Source organism: Hydra vulgaris, chromosome 09 (assembly GCF_038396675.1).
Source record: "Hydra vulgaris chromosome 09, alternate assembly HydraT2T_AEP".
NCBI classification, from domain to species: domain Eukaryota; kingdom Metazoa; phylum Cnidaria; class Hydrozoa; order Anthoathecata; family Hydridae; genus Hydra; species Hydra vulgaris.
The window spans coordinates 14,285,001-14,309,970 of record NC_088928.1 but is presented as its reverse complement, the minus strand read 5'-3'; the positions used below and the strand labels follow the sequence as shown (position 1 = coordinate 14,309,970).

At 29.8% G+C, this 24,970-nt stretch overlaps 2 protein-coding genes across 4 annotated transcripts in view; one reads left to right on the top strand and one right to left on the bottom strand.

Annotated features, from left to right (window-relative positions):
* Positions 1-17,411, top strand: part of LOC100198075 (potassium voltage-gated channel subfamily D member 3) — a 37,436-nt gene extending 20,025 nt beyond the window's left edge. Inside the window, exons 1-4 of one of the 2 annotated variants that reach the window (XM_065804798.1) lie at positions 865-1,415; positions 1,548-2,361; positions 15,952-16,060; positions 16,942-17,411. In XM_065804798.1, coding sequence (XP_065660870.1) covers positions 1,112-1,415; positions 1,548-2,361; positions 15,952-16,060; positions 16,942-16,971 — 1,257 coding nt within the window. In that variant the 5' untranslated portion in view covers positions 865-1,111 and the 3' untranslated portion in view covers positions 16,972-17,411. Of the gene's footprint in view, positions 1-864; positions 1,416-1,547; positions 2,362-15,951; positions 16,061-16,941 lie in introns of those variants that run through there. The other variant, XM_065804797.1, reaches the window with a different exon arrangement.
* Positions 16,707-24,970, bottom strand: part of LOC101241639 (phosphatidylinositol-glycan biosynthesis class F protein) — a 14,492-nt gene continuing 6,228 nt past the window's right edge. The window contains exons 4-5 of one of the 2 annotated variants that reach the window (XM_065804801.1): positions 17,270-17,381; positions 16,707-17,117 (exon numbers count right to left, since the gene is read on the bottom strand). In XM_065804801.1, coding sequence (XP_065660873.1) covers positions 17,004-17,117; positions 17,270-17,381 — 226 coding nt within the window. In that variant the 3' untranslated portion in view covers positions 16,707-17,003. Of the gene's footprint in view, positions 17,118-17,234; positions 17,382-24,970 lie in introns of both variants that reach the window. The other variant, XM_065804800.1, reaches the window with a different exon arrangement.

Below are 24,970 nucleotides of genomic sequence, written 5' to 3'. Positions count from 1 at the left end.
AATTGATATTACCTACGTTTAGTATACATAATAGTATAAAATTTCTTAGAAAGCAAATAAATAACTACGTATTATTAATTGTTGTTATATGTTTTAAATAAAATTTCTATTCTCTTTGAATATTAAGTTTGATCACGCTTTATTAAGTAATTTAATAAAAAAAACTTCTTTGTGGATTACAAATTTTTTATAGTTATTCCTTTTTCAGATTCATTTAAGCAAAAATTACACAATAACTTATTTCAGAGTTGAGTTATAAATTGTGACCACTTTTTGATCACTTGACTCAAAAATGTTTTAATACTGGTTTTACAATCTCTTAATGATTTAGGCAGACACAGAGTTTTATTTTATAATAGTATTTTAAGAGAATAATGACAAAGTTTCAATAATAACAGTTAATAACAACAATAATAACAGTCAATAACAACAATAACAACGGTTAACAACAACAATAAATAACATTATAGTAATTAAATAAAATCTACAGTAACAATTTGATCAACTAATTTGACGACATTGGTAAAAAATTTGAACAATAATTTCATAAAGTTTTGATCAAAGCTTAATAAGGGTACCTGTACAAATTATAAACACCGTACCCTTATTAAAATTACTTCAATATATGTAGCATTTGTTTGAATTATAACGATATAAAAAAATTAAAGTTGAAAAAGATTTAAAGCGATGAAGCTGAAAATTGAAGTTGAAGAAGTTGAACATCAAATCTCTTAAAACGTTAAAAAACGCTCTTAGTAAACAAATTTACTTTTCTTATTTACTTTTTATTGCGGACATTATATTTTCAAGTTCTATTATAAAAAATAATAATCTGCAGAAGAAACATCTGCTGAGATACATAACAGTAATGTAAATATTCAAAAGAGAAAATGGAAATTTTAAAAATTAATTTTAATTCGAGTTTTGTTTTTGACCGAGAAATTTTACGTCTCCTGAAAATAAAAAAAATATGCAATAAAATTATACAAATTAATGAAAAGTTTCTTTCAAATAATAAGTAATTTCAAAAAGAAAAAGAAAAATGTAGTTTTTAAAACACTAAGCTGGTTAAGAGATAAAGTTTTTCAACTCTAAAGTGCATATTTTCATAATGCACTCACCTTGCACTACTGCCAGATATATTGCTAAGAAAAAAGCTTCCATTCGATCTTGCATTTTAAATGAAAATAAGAAACAATTACTTGTTGATCCGATAGCATATATTGTTGGAAACGAACTCACAATAAACGTAAGTGGCGCTAAATTTCGTTTACACGAAAGTTACATGAAACAACATCCTGAAACGTTACTAGGGAGTGACGAGCGCCTTTTTTACTTTGATGAAGAAGAAAACGAATTTTTTTTTGATAGAGATCCGCATATATTTAGATTTATATACAAATTTTACAAAACAGGTAAGTACTATTTGAAGTTAGGCAAAAATGATAATAGGAAACACTTAAGTAATAACTTTTTTAATAAAGTATTTTTTAAAGATTAAGGAATGTTGGAGGCAGGTATGATTTCATTTAAAAAAATACGTTTAGGCGAGCTTCACTTTTCACCTAACGACTGTTACGAAGCATTTACAGATGAGCTTCTTTTTTTCCGTATTCCAACAACGGAGTTGGCTTTTTGCTGCGGTGATTATTACTTTCAATACAAAAGTGTGCAGAAAAAAGACGAAGTAAATAAAATCGATACAAATCAAAACAAGCCAAAAACCTTTCGCGAAAAGTGTTGGTTGTTTTGCGAAGTTCCAACTTACTCTATACCAGCAAAAGCATTTTATATAGTAAGTTGTTTAGTTATTGTTTTTACTATGATTACCATGTCAGCTGAGACAGTTCAATGCGAGAAAATGCTGAATAATACCGTTGTGCAAGATAAATGTGGTGCTGTTTTTACACAATTATTTTTCAAGTTGGACAGTTTTTGTGTTAGCTTTTTTATATTAGAATACCTATTAAGAGTTTACTCTGCACCAAATCGACTATCATACATAAAAAGTCCTATCTCTTTTATCGATGTATTAGCAATTGCTCCTTTTTTTATTTTGCTTGTACAAAGTTATATAAACATTAAAAATAAAACAGCAAACAATATCCTTGCTGCGCTTCCATCAATACGGATTGTGCGAGTGTTTAAACTTGCGCGATACTCACAGCAACTGAGACAACTAATAGCAGCTTTGGTGCACTCGATTAAAGAACTTGGATTTATTGTGTTTGTTTATTGCGTTGTAGTAGTGTTGTTTGCTACAATTATTTACTATGCTGAAAACTTTCGTCGACAGAGTAAAGTCTTTTATAGTATCCCAGAAGCTATGTGGTTTACAGTTGTAACTACAACTACACTGGGGTATGTTTTATTTTTTAATAGTTTTTTAATTTTTTTTTTTTTTTAATTCAATCTTTTTAAATTTAAATCCAAATTTAGGCAAGAATTACTTTTTATTTATATTAATTCTGATTCACTTCCAACAAGGCTGCAAGAAACTACTATAAGTTGGTAGTTACTAGAAATAGAAAAAAAGAGTTAAAGAGCAAAAAACGGTTGATAGAAAACTGGAAAAGTTGAAGGTTTTATGAGTCAAGAAAACATGAAAACACGGGAGAAAATTCCAAAGGATTGAAGTGCGGAGGAAAAAACTAGACGAGTAAAAGTTTTTAGAGCAAGAAGGGACAGATCCAGTAAACAAATGAGACTTTGCTGAATGACGAGTCAAGAAAAAATGAGTTTTAGTTAATGAATCTAGAAAGTAAAGATCATTTGAGCAGTGACCATGATAGTATTCGTAGAAAAGAGAAAGAAACTTTACGACGATGGGAAAGAGGCTCGAGCTTAGCAGATAGAGCAGGTCCAATGCGTTTTTGGACTTTGTCTAGAAGACAAAGAGCATTATTAATAGAGCCATATCAAATATGGAAACAGTTTTCCATACAGGAGCGATAAAAGATTTGTAATGGTTGAGAATAGAACATATGTATATATGGTTGTATATATGGTTTCCATGAGAGTTCTGTAGTGAACATAAACCCAAGAAGACGTAACATAAAGGATTCAGTAAGAGAGTTTTGTTGGACTTAATATTGTTAAGCCACTGCCAGCCCCAATCTGTTACAGAAGTGAGATCAGATTCAAGATCGGCTGCCTGTTCTGAGCCATCGAAAAGAGAAGACTTTTAGTCAAGACAGGAGTATAAACTTGAGTCATCAGAAAACAAAGCCATTTTAGATGCAAAGCTGCCAGGAAGATTGTTAAAGTAGATAAGAAACGAAATAGGACCAAGGATAGAATCTTAAGGTAACCTATTTGATCTTAAATGTAAAAAAAAAATTAAATAAAAAAATTGAACCCTGTTAAAATGGGGCATATAATGGTAATATAAATAAATCTTATACTTTTTTGGCTATTTGTAGCCTCAGGTATGTTTAAAAACGGCTTAAAGATTCACATAAAAAATAAACCTTTTGTTCTCTTTTTTATTATTAACTTATGCTTATTGATTTAAACCACTTTAATCTAATTATACACTTTTGTTTAAATAATTAATTTAAAACATTAATTTGGCGTTGTTTATAAACATACTTCATATTTTTAAACACATTCATGTATGTATACAAACATATAAAGTATATATGTATATACACCCTTATTGTTAACTAATTTATGTATGTATACAATGTTAACAAGTTTTGACAGTTCTAGCCTTGACAAACAAAACATTCAAATTGAAAATAGATGAAAGGTTAAGATGAGTTTACATACATTAAAAAAATTACTTTTAGGGAAATAATTTGCAATTAGAATGTTTAAAACCGCACTTTATTAATAATGTAAAGATTCTACCAATTTCAATCTATAATAGGGTGGCTTGTTTATGCAATTAATGCAAGAATTTTACTGAAAATATGCATTTTATATATGGTACTAGCAAGATTTGGCAGATAAATGGTACTTGATAAAAAACTTGTTTTGTATGTGTTTTTTATATAGTCGGTGGCGCCTTAGTTAATGTTTTACCTGTAATCTACTTTATATGTATGTTTGTGTTCTGTCTAAACCTCTGGCGCGGTGTTTAATCACCCGTAAGTTACTTTATATAAGTATAATTGTGTTCTGTCTGAACCTCTGGCGCGGTGTTTACTTACCCATAAGTTACTTTATGCATGTTTGTGTTCTTATTTTTAAATGTTCTGTTTAAATGTCAAAATCTGTTTTGATGCAGTGTGAGCTTATTAACTAATTAGTTACTCCAACTACTGAACCTTTGTTCAACTTATTCTCTAATATTTTGTTAGATTTTTTCCTAATGCATTTCCGTTTGCATTTTAGTTTTTTTCCTAATGCATTTCCGAAATATCATGCCTGATGTTTTAAGGTAGTGTTTGCAGGAAGTAGCTCCTTTTAACTACTCCAGATCAGGTCAGATTAAAGATCATTACGATCACCCTGCTACTGGTATCATGTAACTCAGTACTACCTGCCACATGCTCTGCTGCATTGTAGATGTTTTTGTAGACGAAGGCTCGGAAACAAACTCCAACCTAAAAATCCCCTGCCTTGGGGCTCTTGGTTAATTCAAGGCTAGAGATACCGTTTCGATAAAAACTACTCATATTGGAATGATGTTAACTGCATTAGCTAAAATTTCCCTTCTTTGGGGCTCTTGGTTGAGTAAAGGCTAGAGTTAGTGTCTCAATAGAAATGTTCATCTTGGGCAAATGTTAACTGTATCCAGCTACAGTTTTGTATGAAGCCTTCTAGGCAAAGACTTAAGGTGTAAGCAGAATAATTCTGCTAACCAGCCTCGAACCCTCTCTTCAACTATTTGGCTAGCGCAGATGTAGACCTGTGTTACATTGTTTTTTGCTTAGGATGAAGAATGCTGGATCGTTTTGACTTTACTCATAGGATTTTGCTTGGCCTCCTTGATGGTGGCTATACAACTCTTCTTGTTCTCTCCTAATGAGGGTACAGCTCTAAAACTCAGTTTAATGGTTCTGAGGCAGGCTTGTAGTTTCCACGCACTTAGGCCCTTTGGAACTCTCTCCATCTTCATGTTTTCTTGACTCATACAACCTACAACATTTCAGGTCCTCTGTCAACTTTTTTTTTGCATTATAACTTTTCTTGTAACTCCCAACTTAATAGTGGTTGCTTGTAGCCTTGTTGGGAGTGAATTAGGATTAAAAAAATTTACAAATACTTTTTTTTTTTAAATTATTGAACGATAAATTGTATTTAAACAGAAAATTGTAATGTACATTTATATATCAAAAATTTTAAAATCCATTCATATGATATCCACAACTGTATTAGATACTAAAAACAATTTTATATAAAATGCCAGTAGATAAAACCACTATCAATCCACTGCTTAGAGAACTCTAAGTGCTAAATCTAAATGAATTGAATATTTATACTATTCTTTTGTTTATGCTTTGATCAAAAAATTATATCTTTTTATCTAAAGATCATAAATATCAAACAAAGCATTCATTACATAATTAGCAGATACCAAAAACTTTGAAAAAATATGTCTGAAATCTCAATAACATCCAAGCGTTACATTTGTCAACCTTATTTTTCCAAATAATAATAAAACTATATTTGCAAGTATTTATAACTTATTTTTACTTAGAAGCAAATTGCAAAAGATTGACGCAAATACTTTAAAATTCAAATCAGTCTTAAATTAAATCAACTGATTGTTAAATTCTTTAAATTATAATAATTTGTCAATTTGTTGATTTATAAAATTAAAGTAATTTGTAACTGAAAAATTTTTTTAAAATAGTTGATTTATCTAAAAAAGTTTTTAGGTAAATCAACTAAGAGAAAGATTTCCTTCGTAAATTGTAGCTAAATCTACTTCTGTTACTTCTGTAAAGACAAAAATCTTTGGCTCTATGAACGACCTTTTTTCCCCTCATTAAAGTCTTCATTCAATGGATGCTTCCAGGCAAGTTTGAGAATCTTAAGATAAGTTAATCTCATTAACTGGTTAAATTGATACAAATCTTCCATCAAACAATTTAAGAAAGTCGTGCTCTTGATTTTTTAATTGGGTAAAGTCCCATAAAAAGCTCCTCAATTTTTTTCAATCTTTTCTACGGTTCCCAAGAATCATCTTTTTTTTTTCTTTTTTTTTTTTTAAACATCTTCGCTTCCAACAAGGCTGCAAGCAGCCACTAATTGAAGTTGGAAGTTACTGTAAGAGAAAAGATGAAGATTGTAGAGCAAGATAACGATTGACGGACGATTTAAAAGATTGCAAATTATATGAATCAGGAAAGCAAGATGAAGGAAGCGAATTCCAAAGAACTGATGTTTGAGGAAAAAAACTAGACGAATAAGCGTTTTTAGAGCACTTAGGAACAGTCACAGAAAAAGGATGACACTTAATTGAATGACGAGTAACACGAGAATGAATTTTAGTAGATGGCACAAGAGACGCTAGCTCTATAGAGCAGTGCCCATTATAGTATTTGTAGAAAAGAGAAAGAGAAGCAACATTACGACGATGTGATAATGGTTGGAGGTTGGCTGCAAGAACAGGTCCAACTATGTTTACAATGCGTTTTTGCACCTTGTCTAAAAGAGAAAGGGCATCATTAGAAGAACCGCCCCAGATATGGCAACAGTATTTCATACAAGGCCGGATTTGAGATTTTTATAGACAGAGAATAGAATCCAGAGTAAGAAAGTGGCGAGCTCGATAAAGAGATGCAACCTTAGCAGATGCTAATTTTGCAACTGATTTGATATATGGTTTTCAAGAAAGATTGGAAGTAAGAGTTAGTCCTAGAAGATGAAGAGTAGGTGACTCATCGAGTACATCACCGTTCATAAATATAGGAAGATCTAAATTATTGCGATAACGATTGGCTGAAAAAAATTGAGTTTTATCTGAATTAAAGTTCACCAGCCACTGTGAGCCCCATGCTGTAGCAGAATCCTTTTCAAGCTCAAATGCCCCCTCCAAGCAATCAGAGGGTGTTGGTTTCTTATCACGACAAGAATAAATGGTAGTATCATCAGCAAACAATGCCACCTTAGATGTGAGAATATCTGGAAGATCGTTAATGTAAATTAAAAAGAGTATAGGGCCAAAGATAGAACCTTGAGGAACCCCTGAAGTTACAGAATAAGAAGAAGAGTGTTGTCCATCGAGGACAACTTTTATGCTACGATTGGAAAGGAAGGATTCAATGATCTTAAAGATGTTGCCGGATACACCATAAGAAGAAAGCTTATGGAGAAGACCAGCATGCCAAACTTTATCAAACGCTTTTGAAATGTCAAGAGCGATGGCCTTAACCTCTCCACCTTCATCTAATGCATGATAAAACCTGTCAGTTATTACTGTTAGCAAATCAGCTGTAGAACGAGAAGATCGAAATCCATATTGATGGTCAGAAAGTAAGTTATTAGATTCAAGATGAGAAATTAAGTGTTTGTTAATTAAAGATTCAAAAACCTTGCTTATGATAGGAAGAAGACTTATGGGACGGTAGTTAGACGAATCAGATCGCTCCGCAGAATTTTTGAAGATAGGGATAACAGATGCGGCTTTCCAGCAGGCTGGAAAACAAGACTCTGAGAAGCACTTGTTGAATAGTTTTGAGAGTATAGACGACAGCTCTGGAGAACACTTCTGCAAGACAATAACAGGTATGTTGTCCGGGCCACAAGCTGTAGAAGAGTCTTGGCAGGAAATTACTTTAGATGCAGAAGCTTGAGTGATATGAATGTCAAGCAATGAATCAACCTGTTTGTTGGCAATATCAGGTAGAACGCAACTAGTGGAATCAAGAGATGATATTGATGAAAAGTTTTTAGCAAACAGTTCGGCTTTGTCTTTAGGTGAGGTGACAAAGTCTGAACCATACAAGAGAGGTGGAATTATAGATTTTCCCTTATTATTGATATTATTAAAGATTCTCCAGAAGTCACGAGAGCCTAATTTTTGAGATGAGATACGAGATTTTATGACCTGAGAATAGCGGGTTTTGGCGTTAGACAAAACCTTTTTACAATTGTTTCTAACAGTAATAAACAGACGTCTGTTTTCTGGAGAATTGTTTTGCTGATAAATATGGAAGTAACGGTTTCGATTGGCAATCGCAGCAGCACAGTGTGAGGAAAACCATGGAGGAGATTGAGGCTTGACCTGGAATCGTCGAGAGGGAATAAAAGATTCCATGCCAGCCTGAATCCACGAAGTTATGTAAGAAGCACATTTGTCGACAGGAAGTTGAAAGATTTCTACCCAAGGGCCATCACGAAGAAAATCACGGAAAGAATCCCAGTCAGCTTTACTGTAGTTGTAAGAGGTTCGATAATAGGGGTATTCAGGTGATGAAGAAGAATAAGATATTAGTTTTAAAGAAATCAAACTGTGATCAGAAGCACCTAAGGGTGAATGTGGAGAAACTGAGCACTGACTAGGATCAGAAACAAGACATAAGTCGAGTAGAGAAGGTAAATGATTAGGGTTGTCAGGAAAGCCAGTTGGAAAGTTGACTATTTGAGTTAGGGATTGAGAAAGGCAAAAGTTGTGGGCTTTAATGCCTGCAGAGTCACTGACACTAGAGCCAAGCCATTCAGAGTGGTGAGCATTAAAGTCACCGACAACAATTATATTAGCTGATGGATAAAGAGAGAGGGCTTGGTCAATATGATCAGAAATAACATCAAAAAGAGTGCAGTCTTGAGATAAAGGAGAGCGATATAGAACAAAGAGAAAGGCAATAGAGTGAAGTGGTGCTAAACGAAAGCACATGAAAGAATAGTCTGTGGATTCAAACCTAGTTTCACGACAAATTCTTACGAATGTAAATGCCCAGGCCAAGCATGTGACTATTGGAGTCTTTACGAATCAGAGGTAGATAACCATCAACACTAAGATCACAAGATGAGACAGCCGAACTCAAATTAGTCTCACAAAGACCAAGTAGGTCTGGTGAATTTTGCAAGAGATAAGACTCAACAGAAGAAAAGTTACTTCGAAGGCCACGAATATTAGTGAATGATAGGTTTAGAGAACTTGGTGATGATGATGGTTTTTTGTGTTTTATAGTTTTTGGTACTTTATTCATTTTTAAATTAGATTGAAGAACTTGACTCAAAGCATAGATAGTACTCAGAACACCGTTTAATAGCCCAAGCAATTGCCTCATTACTACTAATAAACCCTAAGCCGTAACAAAGGGCTCCAAATGTGGCCTCCGCAATGCACACCAAAAGTACAAACAGGGACACCATCCACGCGGAACATGGCACTGTTAATACTTTGATATTTTTCAGCTGTTGATGGAATCAGCCTCTCTGAGAGCTACCACAGAGTTCGGGAAACCTGACTACCAGCCGGCCTCAGAACCATAAAACTGAGTTTTAGAGCTGTACCCTCATAAGGAGATAATAGAATGAGTTGCCTAGTCATAAAAACAGTGACACAAGCAAACCCATGCATTGAGTCAAGAATATTCAGCATTCAACATCCTAAACTGGAAACAATGTATTAAAAATACATCTGCGCCAGCCTAATAGATGAAGAAGGGGTGCGAGGCTGGTCAACAGATAGAATCCGTTTACCCCTTAAGTCTTTGCCTTGGAGGCCTTCTACAAGACAGTATCTGGGTGCATTTAACATCTGCCCAAGATGAGTATTTTTATCGAGACACCATCTCTAGCCTTTACTCAACCAAGAGCCCCAAGGCAGGGGTGTTTTAAATCGGAGTTGGCATCTCCTAGCCTTTGCCTAAAAAGGCGTAACCTACAAGGCAGCAGGACATGAAGCAGATTGTACTGGGTTACATGTTACCAGTAGCAGGATAACCTGATCTGACAAGATCATATATTAGTAGAAAATCACTTAACAAAAATTTTTTCCATTTAACACTGTGTTTCATCAACAAAGATTCATCAGAAATGCGTGTTTCATCAACAAAGATTCATCAGAATCTGCTCGTAGTTTTAGTAGTACGCGAAAGTTTGAATTATTTTCGCCCGTTTCAATCATTAGCAAGGATTTACGTTTCCTATTATATTAAGTGGAATTTAGTAATGAGTAAACTAGTTAATGCTTTGTACGAGTCTTTTCCTATTGAATGACGAGGTAAAGGCATTTTCATATAGGTAGCTTTGATGCAGGTTGAACAAAACATTTTGTCTTTCTTGCAGTCATGTAAAATCTATTCATGTTTTTTTTTCCAGCTTTGTTGAAATTTTGTTCCTTTTGTTTTGATGGACATGATAGCTGTTTTGAACAGGTTTTTTGAAGGTCCGGTCTGCTCTGAAAAAGATTGCGACTCAACAACAGGATTTGAATCAGTTACATCATCAGATTGAACAAATGATAAACTGTCGTGAGTATTTTTATGTATGTTACCATTTTCAGATTCGGATTAAGATGCAATTTCAAATTGCTTTTTTTTGTTGTTGAAAAGTATTCACTAATCTTCTACATTTTTTATAAGTTTTAAGTCAATGAAGAATTCAAAAATTTCTTTAATTTGGAATGGGAAAGAGTTGAACATTAATTAATTATCTGCTGATGTGCCAAAATTATCACTTATTATCAAAATTATTACGCGAGAATAAAAAGTCTAGCCACTCCAACGCATAATTCACAAATTATCAGCTCTTTAGTTTTTGTAGTAGTACGTGTTCGTTTACTTTTTGTTAATCTCAAACTCCTATAAGACTCATTAGAAGTGTGGAATTTCTTAAATTATACAAAATGAGCTTGAACTTTTAAAAATATTTGCAGAAATATCTTTAATGTTTTTAATTATTCTTTTTGTTTATGTTTTATTTTGATTTTTTATCTTTATTAATTTTTAAACGCTTAATAAGTTTATCGGGTTGGGGTGAGCCCTAGCGACAAACTCCAGAAGAGAGCCTAAGCTCTCAGACCCCTGCGTCTTCTATGCCTATGTTTGTTGATTCAACTGATAAAATAATTTGTAGGCTTTGATAATTCATAAATCTTCATAACATAATTCTTTTTTTTTTTAATTAATTTTAACACTTTTTACAAATTTAAATATAAATGTCGGGGACGATTGACCAGACCTTAATATACATAATGTTAGAAAAGCAAATATGTTAACACTATCATTTTAAGCAAATTGATATAAAATTAGGCTTTGTTTGATTAAGTTAGCGAATTCTGTTTTCGGATAAAACTTGATATACTCTGCAAAGAAATAATACATAGGTTTATGAGTTCCATTTAAAACTGTGCGTCATTAGTGTATTTGCAATAGAGATTTTACCTGGATAAAAGATTAAGGTAATCAAATTCTGAATGTTAAAAGCTCATGGTAAGAAATTGTGAGTTATGAATGTTAAAAGCTCTAACAGTTAGCATTGAAGAAAGATTTTCCAGTGCTCTGAGGTGCCAAATAAACGCTCCCGTCAGTTACTTTTGTTTGCTTTTTTTTTATTTTGCCAGTATTCCAAATATGATTTAAGATCAATTAATGTATAACTTTTTGTTTAACAAAAAAGTTTGATGATAAAACAAAATTAAATTAGTTAAAGCCTCAATTTTTAGTTTGTTTTAAATAACTTACAAGTATACATGGTATCAATAAAATGATTAGAATACACAAAATTTACAAGTGTAGATTATCTTCTTTAAAAAAAATAGTTATTAGGATTTATAGGTCTAATGAAAAATGTTAATTTAAACATATTTGCAGTACTTCCACACTTCACATTAATCGCATCTCTCGCATTAACATAAACTCGTTGCATAATACGGTTTTACGTTGTTTGTAAAAATTTAAAATATTTTTCATTATATAATATAAGTTTTCATCACAATAAATTAATTTTTTTTTTTTTTACTTGTTTTCGTTTGAGAGCAGTTCTTTATTATTTCAATTAAAAAAGCTTTTACTGTGCAATAAAAATGAAGATTAAAATAATCTTAGGGCCCTATTTTCTTAAATAAATAAATTTTTCTTAAATATATAAATAAATACTTTTTTAAATAAATAAATTCCCCAATTTTCTTAAATATTGTGAACAATCAACTCAATACAATACAGAATTGAAGAGACATGATATTCTAAATCAGGCTAAAATTCTTGGCATGTTTACATATCCTTCAAATAATGAATACTATTTCGGAGAAAGAAAATAAACCGAATGTGGAAATTAAAGGATTTAAACAACTGTTACTAGTTTTTAGTTAGATTAGTTTTAAAATTGGAAATTAAATTTAAACAAATGTACCAGACCTATTGCACAGTTTTTAACGTTTATGCTAGACTTTATTGAAATCAGTATGATTAAGTAGAGCTTTATTGAAGACCCCTAGGGGTCTTCAATAAAAACCCCTAGGTAAGACCCCAGATATAGAAGACCCCTAGGGGTCTTCAATAAAAAACCCTAGGTAAGACCCCAGATATAGAAGACCCCTAGGGGTCTTTCATAAAGCTCTACTTAATCATACTGATTTCAATAAAGTCTAGCATAAACGTTAAAAACTGTCTGGTACATTTGTTTAAATTTGATTTCCAATTTTAAAAATAATCTAACTAAAAACTAGTAACAGTTGTTTAAATCCTCTAATTTCCACGTTTCTTTCTTTCTCCAAAATAGTATTCATTATTTGATATGTAAACCCGCCAAGAATTTCAGCCTGATTTAGAATATCATGTCTCTTCAATTTAAAAGTTCTGCTTTGAGTTGTTTTTTCACAATATTTAAGAAAATTGGAAACAAATAATTATGTTTTCCATTGATCTTTATGTAAATATTATAAGTTAATAAATGATACCCAAGTAGAAATAGTCAAAATATCTATTTTGAAATGTGGGAGGTTTTTTATATATTATATTTTCTCTTTATCACCCGACAATAAATTACAGGTAAAATAAGTTATAATAAAATAGTCACCAATTAAATTAAAATCAGCTAAAACGACACGGCTCTCGCTGTTGTTAGCATTAGATGCTAATAACCAGCTGGCGTGTTTTCCACAAATTATTGGATCAGACTTCTCGGAACATTCTCCTCCATCAAAATTTTAAATGGTTCTCTCTTTTCTTTCAAATTCCAAAACTGAAACGTTTTTTTCAATATTGACACAACACCAGCTTGCAGGCCTTCAATAGGTTGCGTGAATTTATTTTTTTTGCCATGATTAGCAAGTTTAATTTTTCAACAGCCTGATTAAAAGATTTATTTTGTTCCTAAGCAGAATAGTTGGAATATCCTCTATTTTAAAAAACTGATGTAGGTAATTTTTACAGTACTTTGAGATACAGAAAAATGATTTTAAGACTACTCTTCCAACAGCGTCTATTTTGCTAAGAAAATTGATATCATATTTGCATAGCAAAAGACCATAAATTAGCTTCGGCACAGTTAAGGTATTGTACAAATGGACTATTGCTGCCGGCTGGCAGTAACGAATCCCACTATTGATTAGAGCTATTTAAACCGACCGAAACTGAGATATACGCTCATTTTAAATTTGTTTTTTGGAGTGTTGCAATTTCGTTTTCGCTAGTATTGTTATCCCAAAAAGTTGCAAAAATCACGCAAATTTAACTTTTCTGTAACTTTGGACAAAGCTTTACTTAGTTTAATCATGGAAGTATAAAACAGAAGGAAGTTCATAAAGCCGCAAACATTAAAGAAACTTCAAGTCGTCTCGGGAGTATGCATCAGTTACAGACATAAAAAATAAAAATAAAACCAGTTTCACTGAACAAAAAACAACAAAATTCACTGAAATGATTTTTATTTAAACATTGAAAAAAGAATTATTCTAAGAATATTCTACATAGTTTTTGTTTAATTTTTTAAACAAAAACTATGCAGCATATTCTTAGAACATGCTGCATAGAAATTGAATATTTACAATTACAAATGGTTTCACCAATTGTAATTGTAATTATTCAACAAAAGGTTTATTAAAACTCGGTAATTAAATAGAATCACTATACTATATAAGCATATGTCAGTTTAAGCTTCTTCTCTTGCTTCAAATCATAACACGGCATTTGATCAAAAACATAGCTAAACCATTTTTTAAAAAATTTAAATAAAAATGTATAATTTCATTCATTGTTGTAATACTCCATTCATTTAATTATTAAATGCTTTTTTATAAACTTCGTATTAAATTTTTTTATGGAGTTTATGAAAAAGCTATTGTTTGCCTTTTCGTTGCGCCATTTTTAATGTTTATACTTTTAACATTATTTAAATCGTCAAAATGTTATGTTTTTAAACTATTATCAACGTACTTATTTGCGTCAGCGTATAAAGATTAAGCGTTTAAGTAAGCGTCAGTCTTGATCTCGTTTTCTTATTGTTTACGAAACAAAAGGTTACAAGCATAGTTCCGAAGCATTTTCATGCGGTTGAACTTCAATTTGTTTTATACTTCCATATTTTAATAAAATAGCTTTTTAAGATTATAAATATATGACGTAATAAATGTATCACTTAATAAAAATGAAGTTTGTCAAAAACATCTAAATAAAACGACCAAGAGAAACAAAAGATAAAAAACTACAGACGCTGTCACAATAAGACTAAATTTAAAAACTATTAGAATTGTATAAAGCGAAGAAACGTGTATTTGCACAAAAAAAAACTAGCCTTATCATCAAGAACCTTTTTACACTGTATTAATAAAATATATTTAATGGAACATTTTTGCTCAAATCTCATTAGGGTAATATGAGCACCTAGGTAATATTTGAGCATACTTAATGATTTCTTATATGTAACCAGTGAAGTTAAAGTTACTTTGTATTTTTTTAATTGAATTTTTGTCGTGTCAACAGGAATCAGTACAACTAGCGTAAATTTATATGCAGTAACTAACGGCTATCATCTAATAAAAACGCTGTTAAATTTTTTGCGTTGGTAAAATTATGTCATCACACACATGAATAAATCTGTGGCGCGAAATTTTGGTGCTAAAATAATGAAATTAATTTTTTCATCATGAAAAATACGTTGGCTAAAAGTCCAATTTATTTTTGTTTGGAAAACAACGCATAGAAACATTTCGTTGTGACTTGATTTAAAGATGTTATTTTTGTGTAATATGAGCATGCTTAAACTACCCAGTGATTTTTATTGAAATTATCTAGTTTAAAGTTCTAAATAGCAGTGGTTTTAGTTGTTTTTTGAATAAAAACTAAACACAGTAAAAAAATTTTATATTTTAACAATACTAAATATTTTTCTGTAATTTAAACTCAAAAAATTTAAACTTTTATCGTTTAATGGTTCGAGTTAATAAAATTGAAAAAAATAACGAGCTAACTTTTTTCTTGCGGAAAACATAGTACCCAGTGGGCACGGGACATAAAAAATATGTCTTTTAAACGTATCGAACGTTTTAGACATCTTTTGAACGTTCAAAAGACGTCTTTTTTTGGTCTGGTACCCACTGGGTAGTATTATTTCAACAAAAAGAGGCCTAAAATGTGATATTTTAATAATAAGTTTTGTTAATAACAATTCATTATACTCCAAAATTTAGTTGTAATCCAAGTAATCAGGTTGGGATTTTTGTACTTAAATAATTTTTTTTTGGAGCCAATTTAAAGTGCTCATATGACCAAGTGGTCTGGGTAATATGTGCACTTTTGCTAATTTTTTAAACCCTGTGTCTTTAAGAAAAGGTTTTGGGTACCCAAATATCTAAGCGGATCTGAGTAGAGATCCCTAAAAATTGTTTATTCGTAAAAATTTTTGATCCAGCATAATTATTTTTGAAATTATTCCAATTTTCGTTTAAGGTGCTCATATTACCCCATTCCACCCTACATCATATTAATAAATTAATTCTTCAATTAAAATAACCTCCAAAATTAATGAGTACTTTTATTTTATAATTAATTAAAAATAAGTGTTTTTATAAATAAACTGTTATTAACATTTGTTATTACTACTTTGTAGATACGGCGACGTTGTACCTGAGACTATACAAGGACGGTTAATAGGCGCTTTATGTTGCCTTATGGGTGTTTTGGTTATTGCATTACCTGTACCGATAATACAAATGAAGGTAAATTTAATCTTTGCATTTATCATTAGTAGTAATTTTACAAATTAAAAATTTTATTTTTATGCATTTTTATGGGTATGTAACAAATTAATGTATACGCATGCATAGGTTAAAATTAATGTATTTTCATGGGTCGGTACAAATAGACGTATTTATTCAAATAATTTAAAAATTAAGATAATAATTAATGTTAGCTTGTGAAGTGAAATAGAGAAATAAATTTATTAGGAAACGGATTTCTCAAATAAAAAAAAACTAATTGCAAACGCATAATCTTCTTAGCTTTGAATAATTCTTATGGATAATTATTTTTAAAAGTTGAAACTTGATGCTCGAAATGTCAAAAAATCAACTTCAGAGACGTAGACTAAACAGAAGAACCTACGATGAAAACTTAAGATTATTTTTATATTATTTGAATTTTATTTTTGAAATTGTTAGATTAATTGGATCACTTTACAAAAGCCACTGGACGCTAAAACGTACTGCTGTGTCAATACAATTGACGCACAATTACGATTAGGGTTGCAGCGTAAGTAGGATTTGTAAAAAAGTTTTAAAAAAGTACTGATTGCAAATTAATTTAGTATTTTCTCATCGTACCTAAACCTAACTATAAAGGCAAGCTAATAAATTGAAAAACGACTTGGCAATTACAATACATAACATCCACGTAAAACATTAAAATTCACATACAACAACTTTAGAAATACATAACTATGAAATGAAACCATAATAAACACTCTTCTAATGGTACCGACTCATTTTTGAACGCCAAATAATAATTTATTAATAATAAATATAACACAAAACATATACGGTCCCTTTGATTTAAACCTCTCTCTTTTTTTTTTTTAAATACTTTTATTTCTCGATTACAGGCAAACAGTATAGACGAGGAATCTGAGTGAGCGAGATAAACATCGATTGGTTTCAGCAAGAATCACATAATTTTTTGCTTTATTGAATCAACAAGACCAGAACTAGCAAATATGACACACCAAAGTCCACTTAAGTTGCCAGCTATTGCACCGACAGTGCATGTAATAGGCCAAGTCTATATACAAAAAAAAAAGACAAAAAAAAGTTGAAGTTAAATTGCATTAACTTATTGATACTACATCTTATGGTGTAATAGATCTTTTAACTAATATTATTTTTATGCGTGACTTACTGCAGATGCACATATCTGAAAAATATTTCAATCACCTGCCAATCGCGATCCCAATCCAAGGGTATTGGAAATGCCCCCAGCCATCCACCAATTATTGTTGAACAAGATATGAACTTTAGTGAATCTGCCAAGCAGCTTTTTATATCTCTAAAAAGAAATATAAATATTTTTATATGATTGTTATTTTGTATTTATATTAAATTATATCAGTTAATTATTTAACTTTGTCTTGAAACTGAAAAGTATGAATATATATATATATATATATATATATATATATATATATATATATATATATATTTATGTGTGTGTGTATATATATATATATATATATATATATATATATATATATATATATATATATATATATATATATATATATATATATATATATATATATATATATATATATATATGTATATAGATGAACGTCTCTCGAAAGAAAGTTAATGTCTCCCGTTATAAGATGCATTAGACGATGTAAAAATTTATTAAAAAAATTACAAACTTTTTAACAAATTTCATTTTATTGTTTCAATTCATAAAATTACCGAAACAAATAAAAACAAGTTTTAAATCTGTTAAAAAAATAAGGTTAAATAAAATAATATATTTTAGTGCTTTAAAGAAATAACGAATACTTTTAAAATCATAAAAGAGAAACTTCAACAAAAAAATAAAAAGTGTCAATTAATAACTGTCAACTTTAAAAAATTACTTTTAAATGTTCGGAGATGGTTCTTTGTTTGATTTTTGTGTAGAAAGTTTGTTATGGTTTTTGATAAAAATATTGGACAGTATATTACCATGTCGTTCTATACCCAAAAAGTATTGCTCCGATATAAGCATAAAAGTGTTACACAGGGATGCCGACAAACTTTACCTTTAATAGAGTAAAAGAGTATACTCTCGAGTCCTTAATAATAAAATTAAAAAAAAGGAGGATGGGGGTGGGGGTGAGGGGATGGGGACGGACGTTTATTAATTTTTGGAAAATTTTCCAACCCACTCCAAGCTTATTAAGACACCCCCACTCTTCCGTTTATTAACTTTTACTTGTTGTCAGCAAAAACTTCATGTCTCAAAACTAAAGGAAAAAAAAATTTGTGAAAATTGGTCTTTTAGAAATTTAGAAATTCTTTTATTCACTGATAAAAAACAAAAGCTTTCAGTGTAAACAAGCTTTAAAAATTGCCAAACTAGTCTAAAATCGCCGACTAGTAAAACTTGAATTGTCATAAGTAAAACTTATATTAGCATATTCAATCCGATTGAAATGATGGTAAAACAGCTGTTAGAAAAAGTGCATTTGACCGCAAGCCACGCTAGAATTAAACAGTCTTAAATGTATTTGGTAAAAAATATTAGTAAGGATTTATTAACTAAACTATTTTATAAAAAATACTTATATTGTAACATAAAAAAATTCCCCCCCCCCCCCACACTTATATTATCCCCACCCCACCCGTTTATTAGATCTAGACTAAAATTACCACCCACCCTTTTACTCCCGCCCGCATATTTTGAAACCCTATACAGGCTCAGAATAGGAAGAGATATGCGCAATCTGATTCGCTGGTTTTAAAGGAGAGGCTTTGCGCGTAAGTTTAAATCAAAACAAATGTAAAAAAACGTATTGATTAATAAAAGTGAGACTGAGTAATTGCCAAATAATACTAACAAAAAGTGTGACTTTTTTATTCGATTTTTATAACTCTAAGATATGGCAACCATTGTAACATACAATAAACCAATGTAATAAACTAATGACAACCATTGTAACAAACTATAAACCAGATGGTATAACTTGACTCTGCTGTGATTCTCCTACGATAGATTTTTTAAAACAGTTTTTAAATTTACCTGGTAATATCAATTGAATATTATTAACTTGATAAAAGTTTTTTCAAGTTACGTTCCCATTAATCCTATCATATAACAAGAAAAATATTTTTTTAAATAACCTTATTTCTTTTCAGAACTTTACCCTTATTATTCCCATATGTATATATATTGTATACATCACCAAAAGATGTTAAGTTTGAGAATGTTGCTTATTGATTGTTATAGCTAGTTCAAATAACTTGCAACACTCTCAAAATAAAAGCAATTATGAGTAAAAGCTGATTTAAATTGCCTTTGGTAATGTATAGTAATAAAAGATTACAAAGCATTGTAGCATAATAAGCTATAAGAAAAAATTATAACCTGATGTCCACAAGTGTGTTTTGATATAGAAAACTGGTTATAAAAAGGAATAACTCAACTTACCACAACTCTATGAAAAACTAAGTGTAAAAAGTTAGAAACAACAAAAATTTCCAACATGCAAGTTCATGTTGTTGCTTATTTCAATTTCAAAAGTCAATACATATAAAGCACATGTTAGTTGATATATAGCTTTTAACCTGAACAAAATATTGGTTATTGTATTCTATAATTGGTAAAAAATGTTTACCCTTTAATAGCAACTGATGGTAAATAATATCAAATAAAGCAACAAAGTTTGATAAATTTTAATTTATTATGCTATCAATTTATTTTACATTATATACTCCTCGAAGAAAAATAAAATAAAATGAAAAAATCACTTTTTTTCATTTTTCTAGAGCAGAAATATTTATCTTTCATATTTCCAAAATTTATGAATAGTTTCATTATGTAATCTAACCAATATAATCGAGTGCGCTTCTGTGAATTTCTGAATACCTCTTGTATAATAATATAAAAATAGAGACATGTCATGTTTTATCTTGAAGTAATATTAATAAATTATGTTAAAAAACTTCTTCAAATGTTAAAGCTTGTTTTGATGAAGTTTATTTTATTACAATAATTGCCATAATTCACCTTCATTTGGTTAAGTTTATTAACTTCAATACTCTTTACTAGCTTGTAAATATCAATGCTTATATGTAACTGTACAAAAAAACTGTTTAGTAGAAAAACAAATATCACTTTTTTTGTTAAATTTTCCAATAGATTATTAATATACAATTTTTATCCTATTTATATATAAGTTAAAATACCAGACCAAACTTTTAAAAATTTTTCACAAAGTGTTTGAAGGTTTATTTTGATGATGTTTTATTAAAGTTAAGTAAAGAAAAATATTGGCATACGCCTTATTAGACTTTTCAAAATTTAGGTTAACAGTAAAAAATTTAGATTAAGAGTAACTTCTTCAGAGTTCGTAGATTTTCATGGAACATGTAAGCTAGTTTGGTAAAACATCTGTAAAAATTTTCTTTTTTCCTAAAATTTAAATGCTTAAATATTTATAATTAGCAATTTGGTATAAAGATGCAATAACGAGCTAAGAACAATCTCTGTCACAGCTTAATTTTATGCTTTGCATACTTTAAGTACTTTACCAGTAGTCTGGTGCAACCTCATATAAACTTTTTTATTGAGCATGCTTTATAGAACATGGACATTACATTTGACGAGAAACACATTTAGAAATCTTGCAAAATTGCACACATGCAAATTTGAGTTGAATATATCAAGAGTTTATACATGCAAAGCACATTTGATAATAACAAAAACATTCATAGCGTGGCAACTGATTTTGTTCTTTTTTTGATAATTTTATTGTATTTTTTTATTACTCTTCTTTCAATGAAACGTTTGATTTATTACAATACAAAAAATGCCACAATCATTTGCCATTATTCACTTTTATTTGATCAGTTTAATTGACTTCAATACTTTTTCTTGCTTTTAATGACAATGTTTATACATAACTGTACAAAAAATTACTGTTCAGTAGACAAACATATAAATTTCACTTCTTTTGTTATATTTTTAAATAATATTTTATATATAAGTTAATGTAGCCTGCCAAAATTTTTCTAAATTTTTTAAAAGGGTTAAATGGTTAAAGACGATTTTTAATTAGAGTTATGTAATAAAAAAATATATCATACTCCTCAAAACTATATTTGAAACAAAACATGAAAATAAAATCTCCTCAGAGCTCATATATCGACATGGAACATATAAGCTAGTTTTGCAATCAGTACAAATTTTCTTTATTTAAAAAGTCTAATGTTCAACTCTTTATAATTAACATATAAATCACTTTATAAATAAAGTTCTTCCCCGGTAGTCTGGTTAAACTACATTTAATCTTTATATGCAAAAGTACTTCACAAGTAGCCTTGTACAACTGTATATAAACTTTGTATTTGAGTCTGCTTTAAGGCCAAGAACATATTTTACAAGAAATACATTTATAAATCTTTTCGAGTTTACTTCAACACATACATTTTTTTTCATTTGTTTAAATTAACATCAGATAAAACCTCCATCACTAAGATAAACTTTATTTAAATTTTGAGATTTTTACAAGTGAAAATTCTCTTGTACAAATAGATTTTGATACCTTTTAAATACTCTGAAGAGTACTAAAATAAAATAGATTTCCTTTGTTGATAGTAACACAAAACTTTTATTGATAAACTTAGTTTATTGATAAACCTAGTTTATCATTTCTACAAAATTTATTTCGGTAATTTGTTTAGATTATAAATATATTTTTCAACAAATGCGCACTTGCCTCTCTTTCAAAATCAGCGAATCAGATTGCTCATATTTCAGTCTATTCTGAGCCTGTATAGGGTTTTAAAATATGCCTCCCGCCCACCATTGTATAAAGGACTCAAGAGTAAATTAAATGATGGGCATTTTGATTTCTGTGCACAATTTTTTTCTTTACAATTTACATTATTTTTTCTAAACGCAATACTTCAGATATAAATATTTGATGACTACTACTTTTCATTGAAAATATATTAAATATGAGTTGTAAGGAGATTTTTTACTCAAAATATTCACAAGCAATTTATTTTTAAAAAACTTAAACCTTTAAATTCTAAATAAAATAATTACATTAAAAACGGCGAAAGGAATATTTTATTTAAATTCTAGATAAAATAATTCCTACCTAAAAGTGTTTTCATGATTTTTTCATGAAAGTATTGATGAACAAAAGAAAAAGATTTATTACAATTAAAAGAAATACTTTTATTATTTTGGCAAGTACTATTATATGTGCTTGCCAAAGTTTTTTCAGGCGTGTGGAAAAGTGCGAAAGTGCTGACCACAAGGAGAAGACTAATCATATCACTAATAAACAATATATATAGGGGAGAGCGGTGTACCTTGGAAATGTGTGTAACATGGAGGCATGTCAATTGTGCTGCCATCTTGAGTGATGAATTCAAACTGAAATTCTAGTTGCATGTATTGGCTATTAGAGGCTCATAATAAGTTGTTCCATCACCACTTAACACAAGTGTTGCTGCAATAAAAACTAAAGTTTGTTTCTGGTACCAAAAAGACACTTTTTAAGGGCGTATTCATTTTTTTCTACAACTGTATAAACTTTATTTTAAAACTGATTATCAAAATTTGTAAAGCATGTTTTCAGCTACATTTACACATGCTTAAAACTGCTTAACTCCTAACTTATGAATATATGGTAGCAATTTTGTAAAAACTATGGTAGTGGTGTACCTCGGAGGTAGCTCATGTTGTGTACCTAGGTGGTACCATGAAGATACACACTTGCATGGTTTTGTAAATACTATTATGAGTAAAATTTTGTTAAGAAAGTATTTTTTTAAATGTAATGTTGTTATATTTTATGTAGAATTTCTTTAGTATAATGTGTGTATTTCTTTTTTAAATTTAAATTGTTTTTTTAATAAGCTCATAGCTTATTAATAAATAGCTTAGCAGTCAATAAAAATAACTAAACACTGATAAGAGTATTTGCAATTATGCTATATTTGCTATATTTATGCTATGTTATAATTAATAGTTTTTAATGTTTTTCATTTATTTTCAGAGCAACAAAAAATAAAAAATAATAAAATGATAAGAAATAAGAATGGATTTAAAAGAAGACCTATACAAAAAAAAGACATAGAAAGAGCTGTAAAACTTAAAGTAAACAATGAAGTGTCTATCTACTAGTGATGTACCAATAGCACATTTTTGGCCGATGCCGATACAAATGGATGGGAAAAGGCTGATACCGATGAATTAACTAATTATTAAAATTTTAAAAATATAAAACCACACAACTTTAAATTGTATTATCTTTTTCATTGAATCAGTACTGGTAAACAAATACTTGGACCCTAATCATAGCTAAACCATTATTCTAAAAGATATCAGAAAAACTTACATAAAAATATATCCATTTTTTAGTTTTTTTTACTATGAAAAGAAAACTTTCAAAAAATAAATACAATTTTAAAGGAACGCTTTTTATTTCAATTTTAAAAAGAAATAATACTAAGATAAGCAGTTTACTTAGAATTCTTTATTAACTTATTAGTAATTTAAATAACTAAACAAAAATCATATAGAAATATAGAAGGCTATACTTGAACACATATAGATAACAATGCTTAAATAGGTTTAACAGTAACAATAGGTTTAAGTGTAACAATAGAACAACACAAAATAAATTTATTCTAAAAACAACATTATGGTAATAAAAGAACAACACAAAATAAAATTATTCTAAAAACATCATTATGGTAATAAAAGAACAACACAAAATAAAATTATTCTAAAAACAACATTATGGTAATAAAAGTACATAAAGTTTAGTTTATTTATTATTTAATTATTATCATAATGCAGGATAAAAATGTTAAAATGCCATTGGTTGGAAAATTGGTACATTATTAAAAAAAGGCTGATGCTGATACTGATTGTGCAAAAAGTGGCCGGATAAGCCAATGCCGATTATTTGGTACAACGCTACTATCTACAGAGCTTCTATGGACTTTGACATTCCTGAAACAACCTTAAGAAGACATGGAAATCAATTCCTTAAATCAGGTATAGAAAAATTTTGTTACAAGAAAAACAATGTTGTGCAAGTCTTCATGGTAGAAGAAGATAAACTTCTAGTTGATTACATTTTGAAAGCTGCTTATCTTCAGTATAGACTGACTTAAAAAGATGCTTGATAATTGGCTTACCTATTCGGGAAAGCAAACCAAAAAAAGCACAAGGCATCTTGGGATAGAAGTCAAATGGCTGGAAAAGATTGGCTGAAAATCTTCTGAAAAAAATATTCTAAAGAATTATTTCTCAGAAAGCCTGAGGCATCAAATCTGACGCGCCTTAATGCTTTTAAAGAGAAAATGTAGCAGTTACTTTTCAGAACTATGAAATAGCTCTTGGGCTTAAACAAAATTAAGGTATTACAGCATTTAACATATCGAATGTTGATGAAACAAATGTTAACACTGTCCACAATCCTCACAAAATATTAGCAAAAAAAGGTCAAAAGCAGGTTGGTGGAATGTCTAGAGGTGAAAAAGGATATAGTATAAAAATGATTGGAGCAATAAATGCTGGAGGTGGCTATATGCCTCAAATGTTGATTTTCTCTCATAAGAACTTTAAGGATTTTAGGTTTAAAGGGCCCCAGAGGGTACATTTGGTGGAGCAAACCCATCAGGATGTTCAAATGAAGAATTATTTCAAGGATTTATGAAACATTTTGTTAAGCATACTCGTTCAAATAAGGAAAATCCATCTATTCTTTTACTTGACAACCATGAGAATCATAAATCAATACCAAAAATCCAGCTGGCAAAATATAATGGGATTACAATGGTAACACTTCTTCCACACACTAGTCACAAAATGTAACCCTTAGACAGAGGCGCATTAGGTCTATTTAAGGGTTTTTTCAACAATAAAAT